The sequence below is a fragment of the Rana temporaria genome, chromosome 6 (genome assembly GCF_905171775.1).
Source record: "Rana temporaria chromosome 6, aRanTem1.1, whole genome shotgun sequence".
NCBI lineage: Eukaryota > Metazoa > Chordata > Amphibia > Anura > Ranidae > Rana > Rana temporaria.
Window position 1 is genome coordinate 107,192,048 of NC_053494.1, and position 19,094 is coordinate 107,211,141.

The window sequence follows — 19,094 nt, forward strand, 5'->3', positions numbered from 1 at the left end:
GCAGGGCTGGCGCGAATACGCACAGACAGTGCAGCAGCAGCACCTCCAGGCGAATCACAAGCCTCATGTCCCCTGTCTGTCCCGCACATGACCTGCTCGGCCAATCACAGGACACCCGCCGCTGCCCATTGCTGAGCAGTGAGCTCGGCTCAGCCTCAAACACAGAGATCGCTGATTTTTAGGCAGCAGTTTGAACACCGATTTGCCTCCCCCTGAAAGTGTTTCATCAGCCTACATCTGACACGCATTTTACGCTTTACAACACGCAGCTCTTAATTGTAGTTGTTTTTTGGTCATCGATTTGCGCAGGTTTGGAGTTGTGCCATGCATTTTCTTCCAGGTTTGCAGTTGTGCCATACTCTTTCCATTTTCGGATGATGAATTGAACGGTGCTTCATGAGATGTTCAAAGCTTGGGATATTTTTTTTATAATCGAATCCTGCTTTAGTGCTAGTTTACACCAGCTGCAGTTGTGTGCGCTTTTTTTCTGCACTAAAAATGTATGCAGTGTTTTCCAATGGCTCTAGTTCACACTATTGCAGTTTCCGGTGAAGAGTGTGCTGCATTTTTTCTACACAGGACTGTACTGGAACCTAACAAATTGTATCAAAAATGCACTGGGACTGTTTGTGTTGTGAACTGTGAGCAAAAACTGATCTGGAACATATCCGGAGTGCATTTTTGTGGTGTGAACTGGCCCTAAAAATGTATGCACAGTATTTTCCATGTATTCCAATGGCTCTAGTTCACTCCAGTGCATTAAGTTCGTCAGTTTCCAGTGTAGAAACGGACCGCAAACCAACTGGAACTGACTGCATTGGTGTGAACTAGAGCCATAGGAATACATGGAAAACACTGTGAAAGCATTTTTAGTGCAGAAAAAAAGCGCACAGAACTGCATCGGTTGTAAACTGGCCCTGAAACTTCTCCACAACTTTATCCCTGACCTGTCTGGTGTGCTACTTAGCCTTCATGATGTGGTTTGTTCACTAAGGTTCTCCAACAAACCTCTGAGGGCTCCACAGAACAGCTGTATTTATACTGAGAGTAAATTACACACAGGTGGACTCTATTTACTAATTAGGTGACTTCTGATGGCAATTTGTTCCACTAGATTTTAAGTAGGGTAAAGGGGGTTAAATACAAATGCACGCCACACTTTTCAGATATTTATTCATTAAATTTGGAAAACCATTTATCATTTTCCTTCCATTTCACAATAATGTGCCACATTGTGTTGGTCTAGCACATAAAATTCCAACAAAATACATGTTGCACGTTAGGGGGGGATGTGGAGCTAGCGCACGTCATGTAAGGACTGCTGGAGTCATTGAGGATGATCTCCCTTGTGCTGGAGTGGGTGAGACCTCGACCCCAAAGAGCCCAGTCATAGGCCAGGTAGAGGAGGCAGAAGCGGATCCCTCACAAACAGATTATGGCTGCCATGCATCTCTGTCAGTCTATGCTGACTGGCCATATTGAGTAGCTGAAGTTCGAATTCTCTTTCCTGAAACATGATGTTTAAAAGGTGTGAAAGAACAGCTGTGGAAAACCGTATTACTTCCATGAAGGAAGTTGTCAGACACATGGACACTGCAGTCCAGGTAGCAAAAAGGGCCCTTTCTGACCATACACTGAAATTGGCTGACATGGATGATCGTATTCATCGGAATAACATCCATTTGGTGGGGTTCCCTGGAGGAGCTGAAGGGAGGCATCCTGAGGAGTTTCTGGAAGGATGGTTTACAGAGCATTTGCCACCTGATGCTTTTACCACTAGGTTTGCCATTGAGAGGGCCCACGGCATCCCTACCAGTGTGCCAAAGGGTGCGATTTCTCGGCCTATGATAACGAAGATTCTACACTTTTGGGTTAAGGAGAATATCCTGAAGGGAGCCAGAAATGGTCTGGAGCTAGAGTTTAATGGTTATCGGATATCCATCTACCCTGATTTCTCAGCGGACACTTTCCGCGTCCTCCCTAAAAACGCTGTTGCTTTGTCACGCTCTCTGCTTTGCCCTGCACTTCGCTCTTTTGGATTGCTTAATCAGTTGCTCAGTTGTCCTATTACGCTTTATTTTCTGCTCATACTTACGGATGAAGATTTGCAGGCTCATGTTCTATATACGGAATTTTCGCAAGGTTTTGTTGTCCTGAGGTGGTCATTAGCATCTCCTACAGAAGGAAAGAATTTTATTGGACTGGGTTTTTTCCTTGTTCTCTTGTTGGACCTGTGTTTTTTTTTTTGCAGATGCTGTGGTATGTGAGGCTCTGATTGGGTCTTGCATCTGCTGCCCTTTCCCAAGTTCTGAGTTATGGGATCAAAGCACTTGGCAGTTTGGGGCTGTGTGCAGGGAGGGGGGTAGTTGGGACTGTTTTTTCTTTTGGGCAACTTTTTTCTATTAGGACTGGTGCTTCATCTAAGCTTCTATGACTGCAGAGGTGCATTTCTTCCCCGGTGTTGGGCTGGGAATCCTGGGGCCTGAACTCTCCCCCGCCATTGATGGGGGAGCGAGAGCAGGACCTTTACTGTTTGTCTACTGGCTGCTGGAGATGGAGGTAAAATAGAGTGATATCCTGGAATGTATGGGGGCTTCAATTCTAAACTTAAACTTTGAACTTTAATCTTTACTATATTTAGAAGTATAAGCCCCATTTAATTCTCCTGCAGGAGACACTTGCAGGGCTCCAGGATTCTCTCTTTAAAGCAGGCCCATATTGCTGGGGCTTACTATGCCACTTTCTCTTCATATGCCAGTGGAGTCTCTACATTGATTACAAAAGCACTGCCCAGATCTATACATGCGGCTAAAACTGATCTGAAGGGCCGATATGTAGTACTGGTTATTAAAAGTCTTAAATACGTTTCTCACACTGTTTTATATGTACCTCCTCCCTTGTCGCTCTTTCATCTGGCTTCAGGCAACTTATGAGATAACAGAAGGCAAGATTTTTTTTAATATAGGAGATTTTAATGCAGTGGCGGACCCAACCATGAATAGGCTGGCAGCACCACCTGTTTTGGACCCCCTAGCGGGATGGTTGTCTTTTTTTTTTTTTAGCCCTCACAATAAAAAAAATAAAAAAAAATTATGATTCACAGTGCAACAGTATTCAGAAGATAAAGAAAATCTTTCATTTCCATATACATTTATTGAAAAAGATATACTTTAAATGAAATACAAATTATAAAAATGCCAGCATCATAAATTTTCACACAAAACCGATACCCAGCTGAAATCTGTCTTTCGTATCCTTTTCAGTTCTTTTTCCTGGGCTTTGGATAGTTGAGCATATTTGGTGGGAATAATAGAGGGAACAGAATCTTGACCTTCTTTTTCCTGAAGATCTTCAACTGAATCTGTATCGGCATCTGCAATTTCACTTTCCACCTCTTCGCTAAACGGCTCTGGGCTGTAGCAAAATACCATATTAAGTTACAATTTTGTAGGCCAAGACAAATTTGATATTGCTGAAAATTGTAAATTTAACTACGGTTTCAAGAGCGGCTTAGTAAAGTAAGGCAACAGAGCTTTGTTTTTAAAATAAACTGATCCATCTATTTCTGACCAGAGTTAATTCTCATCTGTAGACACTTAAATTTTTCTCACACATTTACAAAATGTACAGACATGGTGTTAATGTCTTTCTCAAAGTCATTACAGGAATGAGATAATGATCAGATTCTCAAAATTAAGCTTTGTTTTGTAAAGTTCATAAAATAACATTCATCCATGACTGAAAAACTAAGGTCTTCAGGCCTTTTTGCCATTAACAGGCCTGTTACAACCTTGTATATCTTAGTTAAGACTTGCATGAATAATTTTAAAAGTGCACTTGCTCGTTGAAGTAGCAGGGATGGATACTACAAACAAACCAATATTAAAATGAATGTCCACCCCTTTTCTCTCCAGTTTTGTTTTATTTTTTATACATGAAATCACGTGACCACAGACTCTGGGTCCTCTTTAGAATAGAAAAAAAATCAACAGGGATGAATTGCATACAACAGTGATGTCACCAACTGACGTTCATTGCTCTATTCCTTGTCAAGATGAGTCTCTTCAAAGCAGCTGTGCTAGAGGGGGAGAGTACCTGAAGCTTTGTCATCATGTGATTGCATGCAAAAAACTGTGAAAAAAGGTACTGACACAGCAATTTGTGATAAAGAGCATGCAGTGCCACAGAGTGAAATGGGGAGAGAATATGTAAATAAGGGGTGCCCAACCTGCGGCCCACAGGCTGCATGGGGCTCAAGATGACTGTAAATGTGATCAAACACAAAATTGTAAACTTACTTAAAAGAGAAGTAAAGGAAAAAAAAAATCCTGATTAATGCTTACCTAGGTGGATGCTGCATCTGTCCCCCGTCTCTGCACTGAAAACCGAGCTATCGAACACCGCCGATGGCTTGGCTCTCACAGTTCCGAGCAGAGCGCTGCAGACTGTCAATCACAGCTCTCTGCTCTTCTCCCTCCTGGCTCACTGGAGCACTGAGCTGTGGCAGGGTGCAGCTGTCTCAGGCTCTCAGCGGCTCTTTGAGAGACTGAGATGGGTGTCAGTACAGGCTCCTGGCAGGTCCAGACTCCCACTGTCAGTATGACGCGGTGCCTGAACTGACATTGGTGGCGTCAGAGTGGACTTCAGCCCGCTCTCTGCTGAAAACAGGTCGCAAAAGTGCAAAACGAACTGCAATCCTGTGATCCATAAGAAGTCCAGTTGGCTGGACTTCTCCTTTAAAAATTTGAATTTTTGGGGAATTCTTTGCAAAAATGCGTTTGTACTTTGCAAACTCATGTAGCGGGACTTTAATAAGTTTGATCTTCCCAAAGAAAAATATCCCACTCTTCACAATCACACCTTATTCATGTCATCAGTTTTCAGCAGCACCTATATTTGTGAGCAACTATTTTGAAGGAGGAAGCACACGAAGGGCAAAATTAGAACCAAAATATCTAAATGAGCACCTTGAGAGTTACACCCATCAAACCAGATATTGATTCATTTGTTTTTTAAAAAACTGTGTCAAATATCACATAAAAAACAGTTCCCCTCCATATAACCCCTTCCATCAGGGAAGTACCTCAGTTTTGTAGCAAGCAATAAAGGTTCCCATAAGAAGGGGGGGACCTCTGTGTACCGTGGCGTACTCCAAGAAAAGGATTTTGCAGGTAAGCCGTTATAAAAATCCCTTTTTCTTAATCGTACACCACAGGACACAGAGCCATTACATAATGGGACATCCCAGAGCAATGCTCAATATGAAGGGTGGGAGACACAGATCAAGCAGGCCGCTTGCAGACAAGAAGCCCTAAAACTGCTGCCTGAAGCACACTTCGCATGAAGGCGGCATGCCTCATGTCCTTTCACATCCATTTGATAGAATTTGCAAAATGTGTGGACTGAAGACCAAGTTGCAGCTTTACAGATCCGAGTCATCGAAGCCTGGTGATGCACTGCCCATGAAGCAGGTATCGTCCTGGTAGAGTACGCCTTAACAGAAAAAGGAAGAGTCCTGTTCTTTAAACCATAAGCTTGAATAATTACTTGTCGAATCCACTTAGAAATGGTGGATTTCGATGCTGCTTGGTCCTTCTTGGGTCCATCTGGCAAAATAAACAAAACATTTGTCTAACGTATATGAGCGGTTGCCTGCAGATACACCTTTACTGCTCTCACTAGATCCAGAGTGTGCAATAATTTTTCCTCCGCTGTCCGCAGAACAATGTCCCGATTCAAAATGAAAAGCAGACACCACCTTAGGTAAAAAGGCCGGGTGGGGTCGTAGTACAAATTTGTCTTTGTGACAAATTAAATAAGGCTCTTTACACGAAAGAGCTGCCATTTCAGATACTCTTCTAGCTAAAGAGATAGCAATCAAAAATGCCAATTTCCTGCCTAAAAAAATCAGCGGAATGTGGCGAATAGGTTCGAAGGTTGCTTCTGCAACACTGACAATACTAAATTCAGATCCCATGGGCACAAGGGAGACTTGACTGGCGGATTGATCCGCAGTACCTCTTGAATGAATGCCCGGACTAGGGAATGAGATGCCAGTGGTCTTTGAAAGAAGACTGCTAGAGCTGATATTTGACCCTTGATTGTACTAAGGGCTAATTCCATATCCACTCCTAACTGGCAAAAAGCAAGAATTCTGCTTATTTCATATCTTTAAGAATTCTAGCCTCTGGATTCACACCATGAAACATATGCTTTCCAAACTCTAATACAGTGTTTTTCAACTCCAGTCCTCAAGGCACAACAACAGGTCATGTTTTCAGGCTTTCCATTATTTTGCACTGGTGATTTGATCAGTTTCACTGCCTTAGTAATCACCACAGCTGTTTCATCTAAAGGAAATCCTGAAAACATGACCTGTTGGTGTGCCTTGAGGACTGGAGTTGAAAAACACTGCTCTAATAGATAAGTCTGGAGGCTGGCTTTCTAGCATTGAGTATAGAAAGAGCTCGACCAGAGACCCCTCTTTTTTTTTTTTAAATGTGGGTCTCAGCAGCCAGGCCGTTAAAGTTAGCTTTTCGTAAGGAAGCATGGAATACTGGACCTTGAGACAGCAGGTTGTGTCGAAGAGGAAGCTTACAGGGCCTTCCTACCGCCATTTTTACGATCTCGGCGTACCAAGGCCTCCTGGGCCAATTTGGGGCCACTAGGATTACTGGTATTCCCTCCTTCTTGATCCTGCACAGTAGTCTCTGTAAGAGAGGGATCGGAGGGAATGCATAGATCAGTGTGAACTGATTCCAGGGTGTTATTAGAGCATCCGTTCCGTAGGCTAGAGGATCTCTCATCCTGGACACAAAGTTGTCCAACCTCTTGTTCAACCTGGATGCTAGCAGGTCTACATCCGGGGTCCCCCATCTCTGGCATATGGCTTGAAAGATATCGGGGTGGAGAGACCACTCTCCTGGTGATAGCTGCTGGTGACTCAGATAGTCTGCTTGCCAGTTTTCTACTCCTGGGATGAAGATTGCAGACAGGCAAGGGACCTGTCCTCCTGCCCATAGAAAGATTCGATTCACCTCCTTCTGAGCACCTTGACTGTGGGCGATTGATGTAAGCTACTGCAGTGATTGATGTAAGCTACTGCAGTAGCATTGTCGGATTGAATCCTGACAGGGTGGCCCTGTAACCTGTATGTCCAGGTTTTGAGGGCTAGATATATTGCCCGAATCTCCAGTATGTTGATGGGCAGACGCTCTTCGGGCTTGGCCCAGGTTCCCTGGGATGAGGCTTCTTCGAATACTGCTCCCCAGCCCAACAGGCTGGCATCCGTAGACACCACTTTCCAGGTGACTGGGAGAAAGGATCTACCTTATTGCAGGTTTTCGGTCCTTAGCCACCAGTTGATCCAGAGCTTGGAGCTTTTTGTTCTAGGCAGTTACTGCTTTGAAGTAGTCTCGAATGAAACTGGGCGAAAGGGACAGCCTCGAATGTTGCCACCATCTTACCCAATAGACTCATGCAAAGGCGAATAGACGACCCCTTCTTTGTCCTGACCTTGTGGATCAGGTCTTTCAGAGAGGAATACCCTGCTTTGGGCTGTGTCTATGATCATGCCCAGATACTCTACCCTTCTTTGGGCTAGTAGAGATGATTTTTGTAGGTTAACAATCCATCCTAAATGCTCCAGGTAATTTACTGTGGTGAGCACAGCGCGATTTAATCCTGCCACTGATTGATCTATCACAAATAGATTGTCCAGGGATGCTGTTGCCGCTATGCCCTGTGTCCTCAGATTTGCCAACAGAGGAGCTAGTACCTTTGTAAATACTCTGGGCACTGTAGTTACACCAAAGGGCAGGACCACGAATTGGAAGTGGCGCTGTTCTTTGGTGCGCAGGATGGATGGGTACATGTAAATATGCGTCCTTGATGTCTATGGATGCCATAAATTCTCCCCTTGTAGGGTGGCGACCACGGATCGAATAGTTTCCATTTGGAAATGGCGAATGTTCAGAAATCGATTTAGAGATCTTAGATCCAGGATGGGTCTAAAAGTCCCCATTTGGTTTCAGGATCACAAAGAGGTTTGAATAAAAACCTGAACCTTGCTCTTTTGGGGTTACTTCTGTAACTACCCCTTGAGACAGCAAGTGATCCAAACCCATGAAGAAGGATCCTCTTTTTTGTGGATCTTTGGAGAGTCTTGAACTTCAGAAATGAGAAGATGGAATCTCTCGAAATTCCAGTTTGTACCCTGAGGATACTACCCACTTGTCCTGGATTTCTGTTTGCCATGCCGCTGAAAACAGACGCAGCCGCCCCCCACTCGGTTGAGCGGGGGCGCCCCTTCACAGAGAGGCTTTGGGGTCTTGCTTGTTAGCTCTTGGACCCCATGTTTTTTATTTTTCTGTGCCTGATTTCCTTTGGCCTTTGTGGCTGGCTGAAAAGGCCGTCGCCACTAGCTGAAGCCAGGTTTCCCCGGAACTGGGGAAAGAGAACGTTTAACCACTTAAGCCCCGGACCAAAATGCAGGTAAAAGGACCAGGCCCCTTTTTGCGATTCGGCACTGTGTTGCTTTAACTGAATTGCGCGGTCGTGCAACGTGGCTCCCAAACAAAATTGGCGTCCTTTTTTCCCCCCACAAATAGAGCTTTATTTTGGTGGTATTTGATCACCTCTGCGGTTTTTATTTTTTGCGCTATAAACAAAAATAAAGCGACAATTTTGAAAAAAATGCAATATTTTTTACTTTTTGCTATAATAAATATCCCCCACAAATATATATATATAAAAAATAGTTTTTTTCCTCAGTTTAGGCCGATACGTATTCTTCTACATATTTTTGAAAAAAAAAAAAAATGTGCAAAAAGCGTTTATCGTTTGGTTTGCGCAACATTTATAGCGTTTACAAAATAGGGAATAGTTTTATTGCATTTTTATTATTTTGTTTTACTACCAATGGCAGCCATCAGCAATTTTTTTCATGACTGCGACATTATGGCGGACACTTCGGACAATTTAGACACATTTTTGGGACCATGGTCATTTTCACAGCAAAAAATGCATTTAAATTGCATTGTTTTTTGTGGAAATGACAGTTGCAGTTTGGGAGTTAACCACAGGGGGCGCTGAAGGAGTTATGTTTCACCTAGTGTGTGTGGCTGTAGGAGTGACATCATCGATTGTGTCTCCCTATAAAGGGGATGACACGATCGATGCAGCCGCCACAGGGAAGCCATGTTTACATGCGGCTCTCCCCGTTCTTCAGCTCCGGGGACCGATCGCGGGACCCCAGCGGCGATCGGGTCCCGGAGCTTCGGACCGGGTCGCGGGAGCACGCCGCAGGCCCACGACGAACGGCTGGGTACATGTACAGGACGTACCTGTACGTACATCTGCCCAGCCGTGCCATTCTGCTGACGTATATATGCAGGAGGCGGTCCTTAAGTGGTTAAAACAGGGTCGCTTGTTTTTCTCACATGTAAAAGAGTGTTTTTCCACTTGATAACTTCTGGATATATTTTTTCAGGTAGTCTCCAAATAGGCGTTCGCCATGGAAGGGGAAACTGGCCAAGAGTTTTTTGCATGGAGCCTCTGCTGACCAATGTTTCAACCAAAGAACTCATGGAATGTCTCATAGCATTTATTGTAAAACATAAGGCTTTGGGTAAGTTCTCCCAAAATTTGACCTGCTCTGGAGGTAAATCCTTTAGCCCTTGTTTTATCTGTTGTTTGATGACCTGACACATACCGACTGCTGCAACAGCAGGTTGGGTAACTGAACCGGCCAAGAGAAATGAGGATTTTCGTAAAGATTCTAGTTTCTTTTCCGATGGATCTTTAAACACCTGTGCATTATCCACCGGGCAAGTCAGGTTCTTATTTATACAATAGCTGCGTCTAGCGACGGTAGGTTCCATTTTTTGGAAAACTTCTCCTCCGTAGGATAAAGAATATCAAACTTTTTAGGAGGTGAGAAGCTCTTGTCTGGATGTTGCCAGTCTGCGTACATTAGTCCCTCTAGTAACGGGTGCACTGGAAAAGAGCTTGCACTCTGCTGGGCTTTTAATGAACCCAGGGAGGAGACAGGTGATTCAGATAAGCCTGAAGAAGGTAATTTAAATGCACTGTTCCCACATAACATTGCACCTGCGATTTCAGGATCTGGGATGCAGAGAATGCCTCCTCTGATATTCCTGATCCATCCGACTCCTCATCCTCTGCAGGTAAAGCATCATCCTCAGATTTTTCTGAAAGGAGGTCTACCACCGAAGGGGATCTGTTTCGCTTGTTTTTTTTTGAGGATTTAGCAGATAACGTAGCGATTCTCCCTTCTAAACTGTCTAGGGCTACTGCTAAAGTGTCTTCGGTGACATACGCAAGTCCAGGCATCACCGGAGAACCCGCTATTCCTGATAGTGGCAATGGCTCATCCAGTACAGGTGCATCGGCTACTACCAGTGAGGAAGGTACTGAGCCAGCAGTGCTAGAGCCTTCTGCCTCAAGTGGCTTCTATTTTGTCCTGGTCATATTGCATGTGCAAAGCCAAGGTATTCCAAAGCATATACTATTGTGCTCAGTTTAGCAATCTAGATAAAGTATGCAACTTCAAACACACAGTTTCAATGCCCAAGTGAGTGTCTCTCTTGGTAGTGTTACCAGTCCAACCACATGGAGTCTCACGTGTCCCTGTAATGCTGCTGTATCCTTCAAGGAGAAAGGCTTGCTGGCATTTGTGCTCCTAAAATGGCGTTTGAATTTCGCGCCCCCGTTCCGATAAAGTGTGCCCCGTGCGCGCGACCCGGCAATGGCGGTGATTGGTGGGTAAGTTTTTCCGCCCCTCCTTCCCTGTAGCTGTTTTAGGGTGAAACCCCTTTAGCTTGTAGTAATGGTATGTTTTAAAAGGTCTTCCTTTTTTCTCCCATTACTAACCTGTTGCTTTCGTAACTTCTGGGAGGAGGAGTGGAGAAGAGATCTAACCAGGCTTGCAGCAGGGAATGTAGTTTTCAGCTGACATCAAACGTGGAGAGTTTTGCAACTCTTTACCCCCCCCCCCCCCCGGTGGCCGAAATATATAAAAATTATAGAAAAGGTCCTAAAAATGTATTTTCACCTCTTACCTTATCCACGCCGCAGGTTCTGAGATCAGACAGTACCAAACTTCGCCCCTCATGGTGGGCAGTGTGTGCCAACCTTCAAGGATATGAGTTCCTATTTAAAGGATACTTCTCCCCTGGGCCTTGTAAAAGACACTGACCAGGACTTATAGCGAAGTAGCAAAAGTGCTGGACCTCAGTCCTCCGAAGAGAGACATTACGTGCATTAGGCCCGGATCCCATCCAGTTTTGACCTACTTTAGGTGTCTTGGGTGGGTCCAGAAGCATAACTCTTTTACCCCCAGAGGGTCTCTTTGGCAGAGCTTTCCCTTTAGCATCCTATCTTGTGCAACATCTTTAGACACTGTCGAAAAAACTGAGGTACTCCCTTGATGGGAGGCGTTATATGGAGGGGAACTGTCTTTAATTGGTTGTGCCAGTGTCCAATCACCGCTGGTGACCCTTAACCCATTATGTAATGGCTCTGTGTCCCGTGGTGTACGATAAAGAAATCTGTAAGGTGAACTTTCACAGGACATCGGGTCGCCGCCTCACCAGTCTAGGTCTTGGAAATCCCCCGCAGCTTAACCTCCAAGATGCATCTCTTCAGGAGGTACGTTTAGGAGTATTCCAATTGGTCGGCGCTGTCACATGGGCGCCACCAACCAATCAGAACCCGCGTAGCCCTTCCCGTCATTGCGGGCGAAGAGGAGAGAAAACTCATGGGATTTCAAATTCCCGGACCTGTACAGCAGCGATACGAGCTGTCAGTGCAGGGAATCGCTGGACTACAGGTTAGGGGGACCGGGGGGAGTGGATAGGGGGTTGGGGGTCCAATGCAGGTTCACCTTACAGATTTTCTGTAAAAGGTGAACTTACACTTTAACTTGTGATCTGCCCGATTTTTTCGGCTAATCAGTTGTCCTTATTGTTAGTGTATTTTCTGTGTGGCCTAAGATAATTCCTCTTGTTCCAATGTGGCCCAGGAAGGTCAAAAGGTTGGACACCGCTGAAGTTAAGCCCCGTACACCCGGACAGAATGTCAGGATAACATTTGCCGGTTCAAAAAACACTGTCCGACAATTTGCCCGTGTGTATGTCGGTCTGAAAAACCAGCAGCCGACCGACCAACTCCCGATCAGCATTCTCAGCCAGTGGCAGAAAGCGCTGAGTATTCTGGCACTGGGGGGCCATCCCCCTGCAAGATAACAATAGCTCAGCGGGGGAGATCGCTTGACTAAACCTTGCATGGTTAGTAGTACAGTGGCTCCCGATCATAGCGGTCAGGTTTTTTTTGTGCAACCAAAATAAAAAAAAATAAAAAAATGCAGTGTGTACAAGGCTTAAAGGTCAGTTTGATATTTAGCCTTTCCTTCTACTTTAATGTGCACAAGTGCCCCAAAAAATCTGTAAATGTCCTTACTGGTGTTTAAGTACAGGTAGTTATTTTAGGTACAGAAGAGCCCAGCAAATAAGAACTATTAATGCAATAAATATTACTACCCGAGAAGTGCAAATAACTTTAAAAAGAGTGTTTCATACTGTTACATGCTGTTCGGTGAGCAAATGTATGAGACACAAATACCTATATACTGCAAGTGCATCTTTCATTGTTCTGAATACAGTAAATTGGTATGTTGCTATCAGTGGCGGCTGGTGCTCAAAATTTTTGGGGGGGCGCAAACGAAAAAAAAAAAAAAAAAAAAAAAAAAAAAACAATTGCAGCCTCACTGTACCCATCAATTGTCACCACTATGCCATGCCATCAAAACACAACCACTGTGCCATCAAAACGCAGCCACTGTGCCATGCCATCAAAACGCAGCCACCGTGCCATCAAAACGCAGCCACCGTGCCATGCCATCAAACGCAGCCACCGTGCCATGCCATCAAACGCAGCTACTGTGCCATCAATTGTCACCACTATGCCATCAAACACAGCCACTGTGCCCCCAATTGTCGCTAACTGTGCCCCCAATTGTCGCTAACTGTGCCCCCAATTGTCGCTAACTGTGCCCCCAATTGTCGCTAACTGTGCCCCCAATTGTAGCCACTGTGCCCCCAATTGTAGCCACTGTGCCCCCAATTGTAGCCACTGTGCCCCCACTTGTAGCCACTATGCCTCCACTTGTAGCCACCGTGCCCAGTACCCCCCCGGCACTTACCTTTATGGCTTCTACGTCCCTCAATGATGCTTCAGCCAATCAGGTTACCCGATTGGCTGAGACGCCTGTCAGTCTTATCCTCGGACGTACGGCCGGTACGTCCCGAGGATGAGCTTCAGGAAGCCAACTACAGCCTCTGGCCCTGATAGGCACTTCCACACAGCCAGTCAGCTGCCGCTATTCAGCTGACCGGCGCTCAACATCCGGCCAGCTGAATAGTGGGCGGCATCGGTGTACGTGTACGAATCTGTATATTTTACTGGCTGTGAGCGAGCCAGAGGGGGCGGCGCTCCTGCGTCCCTATGGACGCACCGCCACTTGTTGCTATAGGTTACTGCACATGACCATTGCTCTAAATGTATATGAAAAGGCTGCCTGTAAAACCCCCATTTTGGGTAAATTCTGATAGTTAAAGTGGAGTTCCACTCATAAATATAACATTACATCAGTAGTTTTAAAAAAATGTCATTAGTCCTTTAAGAATTTTTTTTTTTTTTTAGATGCCTTCAAAGTGTTGTTACTAGGCAGAATAGGCAATCTTCCCTCTTCCTGCACCTAGGTGCTTAAGCTTCACCGCACAGACTCCTGGGAATGTAGTGGGTGTAACTTTCCAGGAGTCTGTGCACTCCCCAGTCTCGAAGAATCATGTGACTTGGACAGTACAGGTGCTGAAACCTGATCTGAAACCTATTACACTGCTTGTGCAGCACTGAGCATGTGCGAGATCTGCAAGGCTGAAATCCAGGAAGTCATACAGTCTGGCTTCATGATGCCCACACTTAAGATGGCCCCAGTCAATTTCTATTTTATAAAGTGTCTAAATGCTGTAACAACCTAACAAAACGAACCTTAGTTTACAGACTAACTTTACTAGAATACATTAAGCTTGTGTATTACAGGGGTATTTATATTTAAAAAGTGAAATTGTGTCCGGAACTCCGCTTTAATGCATATACAGGTCTTATACAATTGAAATGGCTACATTTATTATCAATCAACTGTGTTTACTGTTTTTTAAATTATAATGGCAACAGAAACTACCCAAATGACCAGGATCAAAAGTTTACATAACCTAGTTCTTAATACCGTGTATTGCCCCCTTTAACATCATCAATGACAGCTTGAAATCTTTTGTGGTATTTGTGGATGAGTCTCTCTTCTCAGTTGGTAAAGCTGCCGATTCCTCGTGGAAGCCTCCAGTACCTGTAAATTCTTGGGCTGTCTTGCATGAACTGCACGTTTGAGATCTCCCCAGAGTGGCTCAGTGATATTAAGGTCAGGAGACTGAGATGGCAACTCCAGAACCTTCACTTTATTCTGCTGTAGCCAATGACAGGTTGACTTGGGCTTGTGTTTTGGATCATTGTCATGTTGGATTGTCCAAGTCCCATGCGCAGCTTCCTGGCTGATGAATGCAAATGTCCCTCCAGTATTTTTAGATAACATACTGCATTCATCTTGCCAACAATTTTGACCAAATTTCCTGTGCTTTTGTAGCTCACACATCCCCAAAACATTAGCGATCCACCTCTGTACCTTTCATCATAGGCCTTGTTGACTCCTCTCCAAATGTTTTGTTTATGGCCAAAAAGCAAAATGTTGGTCTCATCACTCCAAAATGACTGTGCAAGGTTTGAGGCTTGTCTCTGTGCCATTTGGCGTATTGTAAGCGGGATACTTTGTGGCATTTGCATAGTATTGGCTTTCTTCTGGCGACTCGATCATGCAGCCCATCTTTCTACAAGTGCCTCCTTATTGTGCATCTGGAAACAGCCACACCACATGTTTTCAGAGAGTCCTGTATTTCACCTAAAGTTATTTGTGTGATTTCCTTTGCATCCTGAACAATTTTCCTGGCAGTTGTGGCTGAAATTTTAGTTGAAACCAAACCACGGTCAGGTAGACCAACAGAACCCCTCATTTTCCACTTCTTGATTAGAGTTTGTACACTGCTGATTGGCATTCTCAAATCCTTGAATGAATATTTTTATATCCTATCCTGTTTTATACAGTTCAACTACCTTGTCCCGCAGATCCTTTGACAATTCTTTTGCTTTCCCCATGACTCAGAATCCAGAAACGTCAGTGCAGAACTGGATGAAATATGCAAGGGTCTGTCAGGAGTCCAAAAACTCATTGACATTTTATACACACACACAAAAATATCACAGGTGAGGATGGTTACATTTAATAGCCATTCAAACCCCTGTGTGTCAACTTGTGTGCATGTCATCAGGCCAAAATCACCAGGGTATATAAACTTTTGATCGGGGTCATTTGGGTAATTTTTGTTGCCATTATGACTTAAAAAGAGTAAACACAATTGTTTGATAATAAATGGCTTCAGCCAAACACTAACCATGAGTGAAAGAAAAGTTTGTGTCATCACTCATATTCTTTGTTTGATAAATGGCCAAGAAATCATAAATTCTGCCAGGGTATGTAAAGTTATGAGCACAACTGTATATGAAATGGCTGTACATCTGCAATATTTGTTAAACGTCAGTCGATTGCCTCAAAGTTCCAACCTTCTTTTTCGATATATAGGAATGATTTACCTAAATACACAAACATTTATCTACTTTTTACTATTATTTACTATTTTGAAAAAAAAAAAAAAAAGAAGTATAAGGCGGGGGTTGGCAGTGTGTAGATCTGTTCCCGGTCTACCCATCACCTACCCGCGGTCGACGGGTAGTCCAAGATTGACGGGTTGGCCACCGCCGTTCTACATTCTATACATAAAGGGCCAGATCCTCAGAGCGAGTACGCTGGCGTATCTACTGATACGCCGGCGTACTTTCAAATTACCCGCGTTGTATCTTTAGTTTGAATCCTCAAACCAAGATACAACGGCATCTGGGTTCGATCCGACAGGCGTACGGCTTTGTACGCCTTCGGATCGTAGATGCAATACTTCGGCGCCCGCTGGGTGGAGTTCTCGTCGTTTTCCGCGTCGGGTATGCAAATTAGCTATTTCCGTCGATCCACGAACGTACGCGCGGCCGTCGCATTCTCTTACGTCGTCTCTAGTCTGCTTTTTCCGGCGTATAGTTAAAGCTGGTATTTTGCGGCGTATAGTTAGAACTGCCATGTTAAGTATGGCCGTCGTTCCCGCGTCGAAATTTGAAGTCCGTGAATCGGGATGGACGTAACTCACGTCTAAGTAAAAAAAAAGTGACGTCCTAGCAACATCATTTAGCGCAATGCACGGCGGGAAATTTAGAAACGGAGCATGCGCAGTTCATTTGGCGCGGGGCCGCGCTTCATTTAAATGAAACACGCCCCCTAATCGCTGATTTGAATTCCGCTGCCAGAGATACACTACGCCACCGTAACTTACGGCGCAAATTCTTTGAGGATTCGAAATTACGCCAGGTAAGGTACGGCGGCGTAGCGTATCTCTGATACGCTGCGCCCATCTATTTCTATGAGGATCTGGCCCAAAATATTTAAAGTAAGAGTCCAGTCTAATCCTATTTAAACCTGATCTCACCCCCATTCTAAGCTCTATACTAGCCTGTAATGGAAAGAGGTATATACCTACCTATTCCCTGGGCGATCCAATCTGGTCACAGGATCAGCTCCCAGTGCCAGCTTTAGGGTGGAGGAGGCATAGCTTGACAACAGATGTCCCATAGCAAGCCTATTCTTCACTGAAAGCTGGCAATTGGGCACATAATCAGACTGGAGCACCCAGGGAATAGGCTAGTAAACACATCTTTCCTCTACAGGAAAGTTAGTATAAAGCTTAGAATGGGGGTTGGAGCAGGATTAAGATTGGATAGGATTAGACTAGGCTTCCACTTTATTATACCAGTCTGAGAAGTGAAAACATGAAATGCTGAGGAAATTGTGACTATTTAAAGTATAATTAAACAATGGTGTTATAACCTGTACTTTCACTGTGTTTTGTTTTAAATGCATAGCATGTAGGAACATCAGGTTATAGTCAATAGTTTAGTAGAAATTAGGTACTTACCATATATTCTGCTTGGCGATCAATAAAGAATTTACAAACATTTTACATAAAACGGATGGAGGTGGGAGTACATGAGCTGGAGTATGAAGAAGCAGCTAAAAACAAAAAACAGAAATAAACCAATAAGTCAAATAAAATATCATGCACAATTATAACTTGGACATTGCTTTGTTCTTATTCTGCAAAGCGAATTGGAACCTTTTAAAAACAAAATATATCTGTATGTCTCACTTTCATCACAAATCTCCAATATAAGATTAGTTCTCATGTTAGGACAGGGGGAGGTGCCATGCAAATCATTCCCTTATGCCCCAAGGGTCACTGACAATCCAGAACCACTGGTTTATAGCACAGATACAGACTAATATTAAAGGCCAAGTAGAGCTGCTTCAGGGATTTTTATGGAGGTTACACAATATATATATATATATATATATATATATATATATATATATATATATATATATATATATATATATATAAATAAAAAAGTCATCCCTCTTATTGCAAACATATAATTAAAAAATTGATTAAAAGCAGAGAAAAGCATCAGAACATAAACATGTTACAATTTTTTACATTTCAGCAAATAGTCAAAAGAATTCCTGTGAAACATTCAGTGATTGATGTATCACTCAACAGCAGAAGATAGAAAACAGTCTCAACGTGTTTCGTAAAACAGAATTCACATCAGCAAAAGTTTGATATTATATCCAGTTACACTGTCAGCAACAACTAATAATCCAAAAAAGAGGGGAGTTGCTTTTCTCAATATCAGAAGGAACCATCAAAGAAGGCGCCTAAATTAGTGGCTGGGGTGACACGGGAGCAGGCCTGCCGATGTGCCCGGGGAATGAGGAGCAGTGAACAGGCAAAGCTGAGGCACGACTGCAATGACTTCATCACCAATTGGTATCAAGCCGTGCCTTAGTAGAACCACTCCAAAAAATAAACTGATGCCAAATGAATAGCTGCTAAAGGCTTATTGGTCATCAACAGGCCCAGTGCATGGTTTATATGGAGTAGGGCTTTGGGGAACACTGAAAGTATGGTCAGACAAGTTATAAAGTGGGCTTAAAGGAACCAAAGGCCCCCTAATGAACCAGTGTGAAGCATAGTGAGATATGTGGATATCTTCTGTTTTAAGAACACCCTGCTGTGCTTCCCACAGCAAAGTAGGCATTCATTTTAGTCCACCTCATCATAACTTGCCTGATATATGCCTTAGATCAAGATTTTATTATATATTTTTTTATCTGGCAATGTGTAGCAGCCATATAGATTAAATCCCAACCTTTTAAGATCCCTTTCACTTGAATGGGCTGACAGTTCATTGTAATTAAGGGGAAAAAAAAATATTACTCACCATAAAATCCTTTTCTCAGAGTATATTAACAGGCACAGCTCTTCTGATTCTTGACCATGGGGTTTATAGCACCACCTACACCACCCGGACTGCTTAAAGTGGAACATCCCCTTTTCGGTGGAGCTCCCCTTTAAGTGGGCACAAATAACCAGGAAGCCGCTTTGTAAACCTGAGACAGACACAGAGGCCTGAGGTCTATACACCCAGGAGGCACTAATTGACCTGGTGGTGTGTGTCACAACGGGCAAGGGAGGAGCCCGACCCATAATAGCTTATGCCAGTACAATCGACTGCCAAACCCAACCAAATATAGTAGCAGTGGAGGCTGCCAGGCTTTTTCTTGGACCGTCCGTGAGCCCAAAGAGACTCCGACCTCCGGAAGGAGGCCGTAGCAGACAGGAACGCAAACTGCCTGGACCACATGAAAATGGCAGGACAATTTCCTCATTCACGTGAAAATCCAACACCACCATCAAAAAGGTAAGGAAAAGTATGGACAGCAAGCCACTTTATCCTGGTGCAAG

At 44.0% G+C, this 19,094-nt stretch overlaps 1 protein-coding gene across 1 annotated transcript in view; it reads right to left on the reverse strand.

Annotated features, from left to right (window-relative positions):
- Positions 1 to 3,117: 3,117 nt before the first annotated feature.
- The window catches only part of WDR75 (WD repeat domain 75), a 101,138-nt gene continuing 85,161 nt past the window's right edge, over positions 3,118 to 19,094 (reverse strand). Inside the window, exons 20-21 of the mRNA XM_040357132.1 lie at positions 17,205 to 17,299; positions 3,118 to 3,414 (exon numbers count right to left, since the gene is read on the reverse strand). Of these exons, the coding sequence (XP_040213066.1) occupies positions 3,204 to 3,414; positions 17,205 to 17,299 (306 nt within the window). The 3' untranslated portion in view covers positions 3,118 to 3,203. The remainder of the gene's footprint in view (positions 3,415 to 17,204; positions 17,300 to 19,094) is intronic.